The following is an 18,353-nucleotide window of genomic DNA, read 5'->3' as shown; positions in this document are numbered from 1 at the left end:
CTCTCTTAAAAATACATCTTTTTATTGTTTACTTACACAACATCCTCATGTTTAATTTTTTTAAACTCTCTTTTGAGTGATATTTGACTTTGTTAGAGTCGATGAGAATTCATAAAGCGGACAGGACTCGAAACAAACAGGTCATGATATGGTGGTGCTTTTGTGGATTCATTTTGGCAGCATAAACGGCTTTCGTGAGCAATTCACTCAATATCACTGATATGAGCCTTTACATTTGGAATGTCGTACAAACTTTAAGCACTTTTCATTTTTGGATTGTAAAAGGAAGTTCAAGTATTTGTTTGTGGTTCTCAAGTATTTCCTCATCATCTTTTGAAAAAAACATTGGTGCATTTACGCTGCCAAAATGCCACCCGGCGACTGGGAGTGTGAGTGTGTGATGCTTTGTGTGTATTTGTGTGTGTTTATGCGAGAATGTGTTTGATTTATCTAACAGTGACACCCAGTTTCTCCAGCACACGCGTGCCCTTCTCTTGATACTCCTCTCTGGTCATCCAGAAGTTGTCTTTGTCCTTCATGATGTCTGCTAGCACTGCGCCACCCAAAAACACCATGTGTTTACGACGTGGAGGATCCTCAATGCGGATCTTAAACTTCTGCAAAAGCAAGAACAGACAGATTCAGTAAAACAAGCAAAACAAATAAATAAATAAATAAATAATAATGATTATATATATATATATATATATACACACACACACACACACACACACACACACACACACACACACACACACACACACACACACACACACACACACACACACACACACACACACACAGAACACTGAAATGCATTTTAGAATAAAATAACAGAGTTGAAGTCAAAATTATTATCATCTTTCTTTATCAAATATTTCCCAAATGATGTTTAACAGAGCAAGGAATTTCTCACAGTATTTCCTATAATGTTTTTTCTTCTGGAGAAAGTTTATTTATTTATTTTTTGGGCTAGAATGAGAGCAGTTTGTATTTTTTATAACCATTTTAAGATCGAAATTATTAGCCACCTCAAGCAATAGTGTGTTTTGATAATCTACAGAACAAACCATCATTATACAATGCCTTGCCTAAAACCCTAATTAACCTAGATAAGCTTTTTAATGCCACTTTAAGCTGAATACTAGTATCTTGAGAAATACCTAGTCAAATATTATGTACTGTCATGATGGCAAAAATAAAAGAAATGAGTTATTAAAACTTTTATGTTTAGAAATGTGTTGAAAAAAGCTTTGTGTAAACAGAAATTGGGTAAAATAAAAATATACAAGAACTCCAATAATCCTGACTTCACCTGACTTTCAATTCGACTTAAACTACAAGATAAAAAAATCAAGATAAAATATTGTATTTTGGCATTTTAAAAATACTTTTACAAGGAAACATGAAATGTTTTCAAAATAGAGACTATAAGATAGATTATATGGGCAATTTATTTATTTTAATGGGTGAATATTATATTTACAAATGTACATTTTTATTACCCAATTTTTAGAATTTTCTTTACAACGTAACGTAACTACTTAATTGAATGTACTCTTGTATTATGAGATAACCTAATTACCACAGTAGAAAATGTTTATAATATGCGTAAAAACTGTGTAAATATAAATTTTATAATTCATATAATTTTTAAATGTCTGCCTCTGTAATTTTTTAAAGATTTTTCTTTTATTATTTTCTTCAGGTTTCCCTGTTAACTACTGTACTAATCGTCATCCAATTTCATGTTTATTGCTGTGTTTGTTTAAATAGACAAAATAAATTACAAAAAGAACGAAAGTATTTAGATGCAAAATATTAAGCCCTTTTCATAAACGCTATCAAATACAAATTACCAAATGCCATTTTATATTTAAAATAAAAAGTGACATAAATACTGTCCATTCCTGACACTAACTAGAGCAAAATCTCAAAACTAAAACCCTAAAATAAATAAATAACCTACATACATATATACACTACCTGACAAAAAGTCTAGTCTTTATCAAAGTTTTAGAAACAACAAATAACTTGACTTCTAGTTGATCATTTGGTATCAGAAGTGGCCTTTCTGAAAGGCAAAGGCCTCTAGATTACACTTATTTTACCAAAATGAAATATGATCATGCCTTGATTTTTAATTGTTTATTTAGAAGAGTAAGCTCCGACTTTGCTAAGACTAAAGTCTCGTCACTTAACAGAAATAACGTCCAGTATGAAGTCATGCTGCAGTGGAGACAGAATGGATATTGTGAATGATTCCCATGAGCTTGGAGGACTGCATCCATTCATCTCTGCAATGACTCAAATCACTTATTAATAGTCATCTGGAATGACAAAGAAAGCGTTCTTGCAGGACTCCCAGAGTTCATCAAGATTCTTTGGATTCATCTTTAATGCCTCCTCCGTTATTTTACCCCAGACATGCTCAATAATGTTTATGTCTGGTGACTGGGCTGGCCAATCCGGCAGCACCTTGACCTTCTTTGCTTTCAGGAACTTTGATGTGGAGGCTGAAGTATGAGAAGGAGCCATAAAAAGCCCCAGTGGTTTTAGCATTTTAGTAATGCTAATATTTTATAATATTTAGTTGGGGAAAATCGAGCTATCAGTTTAGTGCATCTGCAAACATCAGTGACCTTTAACACTGTTAGACCAAAAAACACTACTAATAGTCACAATCTCTTTGTCAATTCTTTGACAGTTCCAGTAGAATTAAAGGCAAGTAGCCCATTACAGACAAACATCTTCACCTACTGGTTCAGCAGCTCTCTAAATAAGAGTTTGCTTTAGCAAATTAAACGGAATAGTTCACACCAAAAATGAAAACTCACAATTTATTCTTTAATCTGCTGAAAACAAAAGATATTTCAAAGAATAAAACCGGTAACCATTAACTTCCTTAGTAGGAAAAACAATGGAGGTTAATGGTTGCAGGTTTCCAACATTCTTCAAAATATCTTCTTTTGTGTTCAACACAAGAAGAGGGAAACTCATAAAGGAGGGAAATGCTGACAGAATGTTTATTTTTGGGTTGAGTCTGAACATGAGGTGTGTTTTACGTACCGAGAGCTTGTCGACGTCTCCCTTCAACACTCTCTCCAGGTAAAGCTGTTTGAGTTCTCGCTCCAGACGAGACGGCAGACCGGGATACATGGTGGAGCCGCCCGACAAAACAATGTGCTTGTAAAACTCAGCCCTTAGATCAAGACAGACAAACAGGAGTGTGTATAATCGTGTCAAATATGCACATAAATATATAGGAGAGTAAGTGAAATGTTCATAAATTACAATTCTAAAGTAATAGCATCATGTGTAGCATGTCAAAACACATCTAAAAACATGTTTATAACATTTAATTGTCATTACAATTCGAATGAATGTAATGCTATATAGCAACTGCATATTGGTAACACTTTAGTTTAGGTAAGCATTCACAGCATTTACAACTGGCTTATTACCCATCTATTATTAATATATGAACTGTTTATTAGCACTAGTGTAAGTATGATCTTAATTTACATCCTCAATCCAATACCTAAACCAAGCCATTAGCTTGCTAACTATAATTAAGCTGCTAATTAGTGGTTTATTCAGGTAAAAGTCTTATTATTTAGCACCTTGTTCACAGTGTGAATTGTATACACACACACATTTATTTATATATGAATTTATTGAAAACTGCGTGTTTAAACTAACCTGGTGTCGATGTCTGCAGCCTGGATGGTGTTGAAGAGCAGTTCAGCGACCCCCACACCCTCCACATTAATGAGGTGAGGCTGAAACAGAGCTTCAGGAGCCTCGAACCGCTCGCCGCCAACTTTAATCACCCTCCCGTCCGGCAGCTACAGGCACACACAAACCAGTGTCCATTCACTCACTAGAAAAAAAACAGCCCACTGCTGCCCTCTAGTGGCCATAATTAACACTCTGCTGCCCTTTCGTGGCGATAATAAACACACTGCTGCTCTCTAGTGGCCATAATAAAAACATCACCCCGCTACCCTCAAGTGGCCATTAGAGCCTACCGTCTGTCAAATACATATTTTAGTTAAACCTTTTAGTGCAGAAACTAATCACAAATTTACATTAAGTGATAATATAATATCCAGAACTGATATCATTAAAATCCACGACCCCCCTACATAAAAAAATACTCAAATAAAATAAGGTGTGTCCCATATTTTATTGTGTTTTCAAAATCTACTGTTTTGCAAAGATATTAAATGCGTGTAAAAATGAATTAATATTTAACTTAATATTTTATATAATATACTGTAACAGAACTAAATACATATAAAGACAAATGCTTACAAAATTTTAAAATATAAGACTTAAAATGTTTATGATATCCATAAATAAAAACCTCCTTTGAACTTTTTAAAAAGAATTATATTTAATAAATTTATGTAGCAAAGATATAAATGGATAATTCATATTATAACATAAAAAGAATATTTATTATGCAATTAATATAAGTAAAATACAAAAATAACAATAAAATGTAAAAAAAAAAGTGTATTTTCATGCTAAATTTCAAGTGTTTTTCTACAATAAAAAATAAATAAAAAATAAATAGTAATAATAAATGTATTTAAATAAAAAATAAAATAAACAAAATATTAAATTAAACTGTTTTGTGTTTTTTTAGGTTTGTTATTGTAGTTTTTCTTTGAAATTAAAAACAAAGATGTAAATATGATTGGGATGTGTTATATTGTCACATTTTTGTTACATCTCATTAAAAAGATTCTTAAAAAAGCTAAAGAAATAAAATAAATACAATTAAATAACAAATTAAACAAAAAAGCACATGGAATATTACATTTATTCATTCATTTCCCTTTAGCTTTGTCCCTTTATTTATCAGGGGAATAAACCGCCAACTTAACTGGCATATGTTTTACACAGCTGATGCCCTTCCAGCTGCAACCCATCACTGGGAAACACTCATACATTCTCATTCACACACATACACTACGGCCGATTTAGTTTATTCAATTTACCTGCTTGTCTTTGGACTGTGGGGTACCGGAGCACCCATTGATTTAAGCTAGCCGCTCATTATTAATCTCTGTTGTTGTTGTTTTAATTTTTAGTGTGTTTGGATGTTTCTAAAGCTCACCGTGTAAGACTCCACCAGAACAGTGGTCTCCAGCGCAAGCTTCTGCTCCTGCTCGATGTTATAACCCACGTAACACAGCTTCTCCTTCATCATCCTCACCGTCTCGAAGTCTGCCGAGTGGTTGAAGGCGTAACCTCTCAACAACAGCAGCTGGAGAGAAAAACACACACACAGACAGAAGGTTAGTTCACCCGCAAATGACAATAATGTTATTAATTATGTTTGTTTTTAACTATATTGTGTCCTAACTACACTCGACTAAACAAGATTCCAGCGATAAGCTATTAGTTTGTTTGCATAAGACACAACAAGATTGAAAGTTATAAATACAGCTATTTTTTTTGTGTGAGATTTAATAGAGCAAGAAAATATTCTCAGTAGTTCTTATAATATTTTTTCTTCTGGAGACCATCAGATTTCTTTTACTGGGCTGGAATAATTAAAAAATAAAATTATTTTTGTAAATAAATATGTATTTTTATTTACATTTTATTAATTTTGCTTTCACGGCATCTGCTATGTGCAAGGTGTGTGTGATGGAATATAGCAACCACTCGACACTGAAGTATTACTGAGGCTTTAGAAAGAAACACGCACCGATTATACAGCGAGTTGAAATGCTAAGGATTCTTCTTTCTCGCTGATATGTTAATATTTACACTGAACTTACAAACGCTACATTAGGAATCTGAAATGATTTTATCCAGTGTAAACAGTGGGAGTGTGTTTACCTTGATGAGGTAGCGTGTGATGTCTCTTCCGGCGATGTCCAGACGGCGAGTGAGATGAGGAAGAGAAAAGCCTTCGTACACGGGACAAATATGAGTGACGCCGTCGCCAGAGTCCACAACTACACCCGTCAGCAGACCTGTGCACATACAGACATTGTATTGTATAAAAAATGCTGCAAAAATGATAATATTTTTTATTATGTTTTATATTGTATGTGTGTGCGTGCGTGTGTGTGTGTATATTAGTGCTGGGCCCGGATTAATTGAAATCAAAATTTAAGTTTGTTTTGACATAATATATGTCTGTGTATTGCATATATTTTCTATGCATAAGTGACATACACATACATAAAAAGAAAAACTATTTTGTTACACATATATATATATATATATATATATATATATATATATATATATATATATATATATATGTATGTATGTATGTATGTATGTATGTATGTATATATATATATATATATATATATATATATATATATGTATGTGTATATATATATATATATATATATATATATATACATACATACATACACACACACACACATACATATATATATATATGTATAATACATATAATATATATAATATATACATACATACATACATATATACACATAATATATATAATAATAATATATACACACACACACACACATATATAAATATATATATACATATATATATATATATATATATATATATATATACAYATATATATATATATATATATATATATATATATATATATATATATATATATATATATATATATATATATACACATATATATATACACATATACACACACACAAACACATACATATATACATCAAATAGCTGTGCGATATTCTGCCAGTAACAGCACTCGTACTGCCTCTTCACCTTTGTGTATTATTCTGCCCACATACAGCAACAAGCAGAAGACAATCTATAGTTTGGCAAATATTGCAGCTGTTGGACAACATAATGTACTTTTGATGATTTTTTTAGTGGAAAATGTAGTTGTTTACATTGCAGCTATGCAGTTTATTTATAAGGATAGTGCCTATTTTAAAATATTGTTAATTTCTGAGAGACAGCGAGTCGCCGGCCATTAACCTAGCATACTGAGCAGACCAAAGACAGTTGATGTTATCTATCCACAAGATGGCGACAGAGACCACATAATAAGCCCGTTCGAAGATTAAAATTTTTAACTACAGCTGATCAAATCATTAAGAAACTGGTAAGTGCTGTATTATTACATCCTGTCCTATACATATACTAAGTTGATCTCTCTCGTTTGTATGTTGTAGTGCTGTATTTATCCCATATAATTGTAGTGTATTGAGTGAGAGATGGGACTCGCATATCAGGAATGGCTGTTGTGTTGGCAGAAAGAAAGAAGAAATGCCCGCATGTGTTTGCCGTTTTTCCTTATTAGTATTTCCTTAATATAGAGAAATACTGCAGACTGTAATAGTTATAATAACTCCACCCCCACCCCACATCCCTGGTCTTGAGGCACCCACTCTCCCGCAACCTCCTGCAAATCAACTCTGTCTTTTTTTCCCAACTTGAGATGTCTGCGAGTCTCGCGTTAACACAGCACATTCACGGCCCACCACTAATAAATAAATAAATATACACACACACACGCACACATTAACTTTTTTTCACTCCATTTACCTTGAGCGTAGAGTGTAAGGACGGCCTGGATGGCGATATAAACTCCAGAGAACTGATAGGTCTCAAACATCACCTACAGGGAGACAAGAGGGTCAACACACACTTCACAGATGATCAGTCACAAATGAAAATCACCAGTCAAAAGTTTGGATAAGCTTGTGTAATGTTTTTAAAAGAAATGATTGTTCTGCTTACCAAGTGACACTGCAATATTATTGAACAATAATACCATTTCTATTGTACCTATGGGAGCTTAAAATCGAAGGAATAAATACAATTTGAACCGATATTCTACACGAAAATGCCATTTTAAACTGTAACAGTATTTCAAAATAGGACTTTTATTGTTTTGATCAAATAAATGCAGCCTTGATGAGCAGAAGAGACTTCTTTCGAAAACTGTATTTGATTTTAATAAAGATGATGGCTGTAACCTCGATGATCTTCTCTCTGTTTTTGGTGGGGTTCATGGGGGGCTCGGTCAGCAGGATCTTGCAGTTTCTTGAGTCGATGTTGAGTTTCTCCGGGCCGAAGGTGTAATCCCACAAGTGCTTCATGTCATCCCAGTTCCTCACGATGCCGTTCTCCATGGGGTAGTTCACCTCCAGCATGGAGCGCAGTTCACTCGCCTCGTCGCCCACCATCAGGTCCTGCAGAAACACACACACACCAGTCAAACACCAGCTGACTTACACGGTCTTGCACATCTCCAAAGATGACAAAAGAGAAGCGGAGAGTTGGAGATGACAAATATCAGTGAGGAAATTCATTCAATCAATGCAGGTTTTATGAAACGCATGCAGCACTCATGCCGACCTCTGCATTTCTTCTCATATGATAAAAAAAAATATTAAAAGCGCTGAAAATAAAAATTGGGTGAACAACTCACAACAGCTGAAAGTTGATGAATACATGGTAAAAGTTTAAACTATGGATTTATCTATTTATGATTCAACAACGTCACTATCAATGACTTTATACAAAATATAAACTATATTTTATTATTTAAACACTATTTCAAAGATATATTAATAGTTTTTTTATTTACAAAAAAAGATAAATAAATTAATTGATTAATTAAAAAAATATTTAAAAAAAATAAAGAAAAAAAAATATTAAATAAATGAATTAAAAATAAATAAAAAGAAATAAATAAAAAGAAATTTAAATAAATAAAAAGAAAGATAGTAAGAAAAATAAATACAAAAGAAATAAAAGAAAAAGAAAGAAAAATGAATAAATAAAAAAATTAAAACAAATAAATAAAAGAAATAAATAAAAATAAAAAATATAAAAAAATAATGAATTATATATACATATTTAGTTGAAATTTTGTAGTTTGTAATTTTTGCTGCAATAATTAGCATGATTTTAAAAGTACTATTTCTATTTCTAAAGATGTTGGTGACTAAAATATTATTTTAATAAATATATCACTTTGATATAATAAAATATATTACTTAAATTCACTGAGAAATGGATTATATATTAATAAAAAAATATTTCTTCAAATACTAATAAAAATAACAAAACAACAATAACAAAGTACAAAAAGAAATACAAATAAAGCAATAAAGCTAAACAAATCAAAATAATAAATGTATTAATTAGAAAAAAAGCTAAAAATATATATAAATTCTGTCCAGGCCCCTAATTTAAATATTAAACATGAAATAAACAAAAAGTCATTAAAAACAGTCAAAACTAATACAAGTGAATATGTATAAACTCGGAAAAAAACAATACTAGAAAACTACACAAACATAAAAAAACAACAACAAAGGCTTCCATATTTTTAACCACAAATAAACAATGTAAAAATGCCCATTAATCTCTAGGTTTAAAAAACACTTTTACCTCAATAATTTGAGATTTCCTAAAACCAAGATTTTTGTATTTTGGACACAGCACACACTGCAATCTGGGTAATGACAAACATTTCTCAAACTCAAGCACTTCATCCAGGTTAGTGAGAGAATTACATATATTAGTCATTTTTTCACCAAACTGCTCTGCGTCTTCTGAGAGTGTTTGAAGAGTTTCACTACAGGCTGAAAAACTGCCCTTATCAAGGTGTGTGTAGAAGAAAAATCACTACAGGTTAGTCTAACGCACGCACGCACGCACGCACGCATACACACACACACTTACCATCCTCCTATAATCCTACAGCACCTCAATACAGTAACAGAAGAGAAAAAGACAAATATGGAGAAAACAGGAGGTAAGCAATGAGACTAAAAACTGATTCTGGATCAGTGCCTCTCATCAGTATCATTCTTGAAATAAAGGACTATAAAAAAAGAAAGAAATAACATAAAAAAAAATAAATCACACATAAGCCACACACATAAGTTTAAAAATAATAATGAATTGACAAATAAATAAAATACATTCAATTTAAAGTCTGTGCGACCTACAAATAAACAGTGTTTATGTCACTAGCTCACATTGGTTGCCAAATTTGTGAAATAAAGGACCAAACTACCAAATAATACATGTCATTAGTATAACCTCATTCACCATCGGAAGGCGCTATAATCCCTCTCATTGGAGAATACTGCTTTCACAATCCAAAATAAATAAAGTAATCCAACATCAACACCTGAAAACTAAACAACCCAGTTGCTTTACACATGTCCTGTTTTGTTGATATGATTATATGCGTTACTACGGAGACATGTTAATGCACGCCTGTCAATCAATTCGGTGAGCGGGGGGACCGCACTCCTACGTCAAGTTGCAGTCAGTCTGATAACCGATCCAATTGGTCCACCGTTTTTATGTTGTTGAATTGAAAAAAAGGACTGGGTGTGTTTATATCACCCCCACAGTTAATAATTTATTAAACACTATTTTTAGGACAAAATTATTAGCCTCTTTAGGCTATATATTTTTTCAGTAGTCCACAGAACAAACCATCGTTATGCAATAACTTGCCTAATTACCCTAACAAGCCTAATTACCCTAATTAACTTAGTTAAGCCTTTAAATGTCACTTTAAGCTGTATAGAAGTGTCTTGAAAAATATCTAGTCAAATATTGACAAAGACAAAATAAATCAGTTATTAGAGACGAGTTATTAAAACTATTATGTTTAGAAATTTAGTTTAGATCTTCTCTCTTTTAAACCGAAATTGGGGGAAAAAATAAATAGGGAGGCTAACAATTCAGGGGGTCTAATAATTCTGACTTTAATTGTACATAAAATAAATCCCTAAACCCTAAACCCTATGTTTAGGGTTAGAAATGATGCAGGATTCAGGTGTTTTTCAGGTGCCTAAAAAAAGCGTGATATTTTTTCGATCTGCAATAATGTACATCTCAAAGTTTCTATATTTGCTTGAAACGGCCTAAAAAGGATATTCATTATTCATGTGAACTGCTAAAAAACGCACAGCAGGAAGTAAGAGACAAGAAGGAAGTTACTCAAGCTGTGCTTTTGCAAAACATGACCGTTCGTGGCACTGCTATTACAGTTTTCAACCTCTGGCCAAAAGTCCACTGAGTGGCCAATACAGACGGTACTGTATTTTCAGCTCACTTATCCAATTATTTATAAATGTTTTAATATTATATCCATGGCAAAACTTGTACTAAATATTTAAAATATAATTCACCATCACAACTGTTTCTCAAAAATTAACTGTACAAAAGTAAATTAATGAATACAAATAACATCAACAATATTGATTAAAACTAATTAACAACTGATTTATTTTATCTTTGCCATGATGACAGTAAATAATATTTGACTAGATATTTTTCAAGACAGTTCTATACAGCTTAAAGTGACATTAAACGGCTTAACTAGGTTAATCAGGCAAGTTAGGGTAATTAGGTAAATCATTGTATAATGTTGGTTTGCTCTGTAGACAATCGAAAATAAAATGCTTAAGAGGGCTAATAATATTGACCTTAAAATGGTTTTAAAAAATAAAAAACTGCTTTTATTTTAGCTGAAATAAAACTAATAAGACTTTTCCAGAAGAAAACATACTACAGGAAATACAGTAAACAATTCCTTGTTCTGTTAAACATTGTGTGGGAAATATCTGTAAAAGAAATTCAACTAAGTTCTATTAACATATGTTTTATGGTCAATATTTAGCCAAGTATTTCAGGACAATTGTACAATGTACTGCAGTGAACCCAAATAAGAGTAAAATGTCAGTTTAGAGAGTAAACACTACCTTGATCTCGATGTTTCCCACTTTGGCAGTGGAGCGGATGATCGGCCTCCCGACCAGAGCCGGAAATATGTGCTCTGGGAAATTAGAGCCAGCATATCCACACTTCACGAACTGAAAGAGACAAATTGCTCATTATTATTATTATTATAAAAATATGACCAATGAGAAAGAAGAAAGTTTTTTTTGCCACCTAAGAACAAAAATAAGCAGAATACAGTTGAAATACAGCACTAAAACTAAAAAAAAAAATTGATCTTAAATGTCAGATTTTAATTAAATATTTAAATAAAACTAATACAATTATGCTGAAATTGCTCAAATTAAAAAGGACAAACTGAAATTAAACAAAAACAAGGAAGTAAAATAACTAGCTAAAAAAAATTATCACAATAAAACAAACTACCAAACAAACACTGTTGATTTGGCGATTAATAGAAATACGTAAATAGAAATACTGAGTTAATAAAGCTAATAAAACGGCAAAAGACAGAACAAAATCCCTTAAAAAACAATACAAAAATAAAAGTTAAACATTTCAAAGAAAGACAGAAAATGTGATTTGACCAAGCAGAATTAAATAAATATAAGAATATATACATAGGAAAAATCTGACATTGCGATTTTCTGTTTTGATGCAATAAATATTGCGATATGAACAGATAATTAGCTCTATTCGGAAAGATTTAATTTTTTCAGACCAACTAATCAAGACTTTTTGCATAAATTATAAGCAAAAATAATTAAATAAACAGTGCTTAATGGTTTTTCTAACAGTATTCAAGTACGGAAATAGAAGAATCAAATGTTAAATATCATGGTCATCATTATATTAATAATAAAAATTATATATATATATATATATATATATATATATATATATATATATATATATATATATATATGAGCAATTCCAGTGTTATGGATGTGACATTTGCAGTAAAAACTCAAAACATAATTTCACACAGAAAGTATATGTTGACATTATATCGAAACTTCTGTTTATATTTTCCAAAATAGCTCACCACAGAGTTATGGGAGCAAAAAAAATATCAATATGTAAACATGTTTTATATTTTAAATTAGGAAAATAAACATGCGTTATGAATGTGACAAAAAAAGTTTGCGAATTTACAGTCGACAACAGATTATTTAGAAATTCTGACAGTTAAACTGCACAACCCAAAAGACACAATGCTCATCAAACAGATATGAGTCGGCTCACTATAGAATTAAAATAATTGATTTTATTTTATTTGACATTTTTGCATTTATGAAGAAGAAGTGTCGTTATGGATGTGACACATTTCCGTTATGGATGTGACAGCTGTGAAATTGCCACTTGTGTGATTTTGGCAAATTAAATATAATAGTTTGAAATACTGACAGATACATTCACGAGTATTTTTACAGTCCTGTAAAATACTTGCTAACACAAAAAATGTAGAAACGGTTTGTCTATTTTGCTGAAAACTAAATAATTTTTTATGGCAAGGTTGACATTTGCGTGGAATTGCCAATATATATATATATATATATATATATATATATATATATATATATAATTATTAATATAATTTTTGCAGACAGAAAAACAATGAACAGACAGACAAACCTATCATGAAACAATAATCTGTGCAAAATGTAAAATAAATCAAGAAACAAGAGAAAATAGTGACATACAAAACATATACGACCTACAAAAAGACACAGCAATGGATTTAGAGAGAAATTTTTTTTTACAAATCTTCCCAATGATGTATTGTTTAGACATAATAATAAAATACACCGACATAAATATCTAAAGATAAAACAAAATATTAAAAACAGAAACAAATAAAATGTGCAAAACATTTAACATGACAACTACAAATACAAAGAAAGCCACACACAAACTTTCAAGTATAAATTAAGGTAAACAACTGTGAGCCGTTTCACCTGCTGTAACGAATAATAACAAAATCAAAGACATGTGGTGAAATGAATGTAAACAAACTACATGAGCATTTCAATGCAAATGTCAACCTAGCCATGAAAAACAATTTCACCGAAATACCAAAACCGTTTCAACGTTTTTCTTTTGTGTGTAAACAAGTATTTTACAATACTTGTGAAATACTCAAAAATGTTTGTCAATGTTTTTAAACAATTTTATTTGATAAGTCACACAACACAAATGGCAATTTCACATCAGTCACATCCATAACGCAGAAATGTCACATCCATAATGAAGCGTTTCCCTCATAAATGCTAAAATATTCAATAAAAATCAAATCAGTTTCTTCTGTAGGGAGTCGACTCTTCTCCTTTTGATTAGCATTGTTTCTTTGAGGCTGTGCGGTTTATTTTACTGAATTTCTACAAACCGTGTTGTGTACAGCAAATTCGCTGACTTTTTTTGGTCACATCCATAACGCATGTTTGTTTTTCCTCATTTAAAGTACAAAAGTTTACAGATTTATTTTTTTTCTGGTCTGTGGTTCCATTCAGTTGTTCCGGAAAATATTAACATTTGTTTCAATATATGCGACGTAGTGGCGCAGTAGGTAGTGCTGTCGCCTCACAGCAAGAAGATCGCTGGTTCGAACCTTGGCTCAGTTGCCGTTTCTGTGAGGAGTTTACATGTTCTCTCTGCGTTCGCGTGGGTTTCCTCCGGGTGCTCCGGTTTCCCCCACAGTTCAATGACATGCGGTACAGGTGAATTGTGTAGGCTAAATTGTCCGTAGTGTATGAGTGTGTGTGTGAATGTTTCTCAGAGATGGGTTGCGGCCGAAAGGGCATCCGCTGTTTAAAAACGTGCTGGATAAGTTGACAGTTCATTCCGCTGTGGCGACTCCGGATTAATATAGGGACTAAGCTGACAAGGAAATGAATGAATGAATGTTTCAATATAATGTTAATGTGTACTTTCTATGTGAATTTATGTGTTGAGTTTTTACTGCAAATGTCACACCCATAACGCTGGAATTCCTCACATATTAATGCTTTAAATGTTTAATACACAGCTTTAGGTCCAAGTGAGTCAGACTCTGCATATTTCAAATTGGTCAAAAAAAAGGTCAAATTGGTTTTATATTCACACACTGGGACTTTCTCCTTAACCTTCCTGTCGTGTTCACATCCTGCCCCTTACTTTAGTGTTCCCGGTCAAAACTGACGGTCTGTTTTAACTGCTCTTATATTAGCACAAAAATAATTTTTCTCCACCAATTTTTTATTCAACATTCTTTAGCTGTGAACAATGCGTCAAAGTAGTGTTTAACATGAATTAGACATAAAATAACTGCATTAAAAATAGGCGCTGAAAATATATTACAAAATGAAAAATGGATGACAGAAATCAAAATTCTTTGTTTCATTACTAATAGACACCTCACAGCGTCTGACCAAAGAAATTAAAATTGTAACCCATCTGAATGATTTATCAACCAGCAAAGCACAAACAAAATGCTATCCTTTCCTGTGTTCTGAGTGAGCGAAATTTCAGTCTTCGATTGGACTATATTAGCGTACTAATATAATTAGTGTATAATGTATAATAGTGTATATAATAGTGTAAAATAGAGACTGGGGGTATATACGGTGAGCATGGACAGACAGAAAGAAAGACTTTTTCTCTGTGCTTCTTTCCAGAGAGAAAAATAAATAAATAAATAAATAAATAAACACAAAGAATAAAATAAAAAAAGAAAGAAAACAAGATTCCTTTTCTTTTTGAGTGAGTGAGTGAGTGAGTGAGTTGGGGTAGTGTGTGTGGAGATGTTCTGTCTGCTGAATGAATATAGCCTGGATACCCATTTATTTCCTATGGCGGTCACTTTTGACCTGGAACACCACAGGTGTAACAGAATTGATTAAAACACTCAAAATTCAATGAAAGAGATGATCGTCACTTTTATAAGTTCAAGTGTATAGCATGGAGGATATCATAAAGCCTTGAGGCAATCAGATGTAAAACACAATGTTTATGAGTGATTTAAGTTGTACATTGTTCCTGTCGTGTCGAACACGACAGGAAGGTTAATAATTTAAATTCAGAAAAGTATTCTTTGCCAATCCTGTGATTTCTTTGGAAATTATATTAGCAGCCAAAGACGGTCAATGTACAACACTGTTCACAGTCAAATGAATTGTGCTAATGTTGTTTTGAAGTCGTACTTACATGTGACTTCTGACCGAATATCCAACCAACTAAACTCCTCTGACCACATTTCTAGAACTGCTCGATCGTGCAGATTCGCACTCTATAACATCAGAAAGATCCGACCCTTCTTTTCTGAACATGCAGCTCAACTCCTTGTTGAAGCTCTTGTTCTCTCCAAACTGGATTACTGCAACTCTCTACTAGCGGGGCTTCCAGCTAACTCTATCAAGCCTCTTCAACTGCTCCAGAATGCAGCAGCACGAGTGGTCTTCAATGAACCTAAACGAGCACATGTCACTCCGCTGCTCATCCGTTTGAACTGGCTGCCAGTTGCTGCTCGCATCAAATTCAAAGCTCTGATGTTTGCCTACAAAGTGGCTTCTGGCCTTGCTCCTTCTTATCTGCTCTCGCTTCTGCAGATCTATGTGCCCTCCAGAAACTTGCGTTCTGTGAATGAACGTCGCCTCGTGGTTCCATCCCAAAGAGGGAAGAAATCACTTTCTCGAACACTCACGCTCAATCTGCCCAGTTGGTGGAATGAACTCCCTAACTGCATCAGAACAGCAGAGTCACTCGCTACTTTCAAGAAACGACTAAAAACTCAACTATTTACTCTCCACTACACTTCCTAATCTGTAATTGCCTCTCTGAATATCACACTAACTGTACCCAAAATAATAATAATAATAATAAATAAAAATAAAAATACTAATACTACTAATACTTCCCTTCTTAGACTTTACAGACCTGAAACTTGCCTTTAGCACTTATTCATTGTTGCTCTTAGTTGTGTAAATTGCTTCCTTGTCCTCATTTGTAAGTCGCTTTGGATAAAAGCGTCTGCTAAATGACTAAATGTAAATGTAAACCATAGTAAACAATATAGGGAGGGAGCTATCATTGAACTAATTTGCGAATATAAAACCAAATTCACCTCAGTGTTGGTGGTTTTGGGAGGAATATGAACATGTATTATTATGATAACACCACTCGGTTTTTTAGATTATATGATAATTCATACAAAACGTTACAGATTTTTCCGCATTTTTTTTGGTATAACTGTGTGAAATAGCTGTTGCTTCCGCCCACATAAATAACACGGTTTTTGCGAGATATTTGCCACAACATTATTTAAATATCACAACAAGTTCGGTTTTATGGAGAATGATGATGGAATGCGTTGGTTTCTATACTCTGTCTAGTACGTCACTTCCTCTCTCGGCCAGATGTGAGATTGCAAACTCGGAAGTGAGTTCGTGATCATTTCTCTTTCTTTTTAGCGACACGAACACACACGCAACGTTAATTTTAATGCGCATTTCACTGTTTTTCGTTCTTTACGCACGCTCATACTGCGACCTCATAAAACAATCAATGAAATATGCGATTCATGTCATTACATACACACAATGACATAAACATAAACACGCAGCACTATTTAATATCTATATTAACAATGGTTTTCGTGCACCTGATCGGGTATTTCTCCACAGTGTGTAAATCACAGGTAATCAGTGTGTAAAATAAGCTGCCATCACTTCACTTCCTGTTCCGCTGCATCTTTTTCCTGCAAGTCGTCATTTAATTGTATACAGTCGCGAAGAAAACGCGCTGTTCACACCGGACGGGGTCGCTGAGAGTCCGCTTTCACACTCACCCCTGTCCCGTTGTCACAGACCACCACTTTTTTGCCCTGGCTGTCCATTTTTGTCCAGACTCGGTGAATCCGCCCTGATCTCTGCACCGCCGCCGCTGTTCTCGGCCAGGCGGAAGTCACAGCCCTGCCCTTCACACCGCTTCAAAATAAGAGTCAGACAAAATAAAAGCGTTTACGCTACTGTTTATGTATTGATGGAACGCTGTTTATGTTTTTATTTTTAAGAAATAGGCTCATTTTACAACTCCACAAGAGTTAAACGGGTGAGTTTCACCATATTGTGAAACATTCAGCCGATCTCCAGATATGGCGGGAGCACCTTTAGCTTAGCTTAGCATAAATAATTAAATGCGATTAGACCGTTAGCATATTTAACTTTCATATTTAAAGCGCGACTCTTCAATAGTTACACTAAGGTGTGTACTAAGGTTGACAAAAAAATAAAAAGTTGCTATTTTCTAGGCTGATATGACTAGGAGGGGCCACATGGTGGCTCAGTGGTTAGCACTGTTGCCTCACAGCAAGAAGGTCGCTGGTTCGAGCCCAGGCTGGGTCAGTTGGTGTTTCTGTGTGAAGTTTGCATGTTCTCCCTGTGTTTCCTCTGGGTGCTCCGGTTTCTCCCACACTCCAAAACATGTGGTACAGGTGAATTGAATAGTGTATTAATTTGTATGGATGTTTCCTAGTACTGGGTTGCAGCAGGAAAGGCATCCCCTGTGTAAAACATATGCTGAATAAGTTGGTGGTTCATTACGCCTGATAAGTAAAGGGACTAAGCCGAAGGAAAATGAATGAATGAATGAGATACCTAGGAACT

The 18,353-nt window shown here is 33.3% G+C and overlaps 1 protein-coding gene across 1 annotated transcript; it reads right to left on the bottom strand.

The window, feature by feature from the left end:
* Nucleotides 1-17,624, bottom strand: actr2a (actin related protein 2a). Its single transcript, NM_213499.1, is given in 9 exon segments — nt 1-617; nt 3,070-3,202; nt 3,703-3,848; nt 5,129-5,278; nt 5,860-5,996; nt 7,546-7,618; nt 7,980-8,195; nt 11,739-11,849; nt 17,537-17,624. Coding segments are annotated over 9 exon segments (1,185 nt in total). The 5' UTR covers nt 17,585-17,624; the 3' UTR covers nt 1-446.
* Nucleotides 17,625-18,353: the final 729 nt, after the last annotated feature.

This window comes from Danio rerio, chromosome 1 (assembly GCF_049306965.1).
Source record: "Danio rerio strain Tuebingen ecotype United States chromosome 1, GRCz12tu, whole genome shotgun sequence".
NCBI classification, from domain to species: domain Eukaryota; kingdom Metazoa; phylum Chordata; class Actinopteri; order Cypriniformes; family Danionidae; genus Danio; species Danio rerio.
This window is presented reverse-complemented; position numbering and strand designations above follow the sequence as displayed.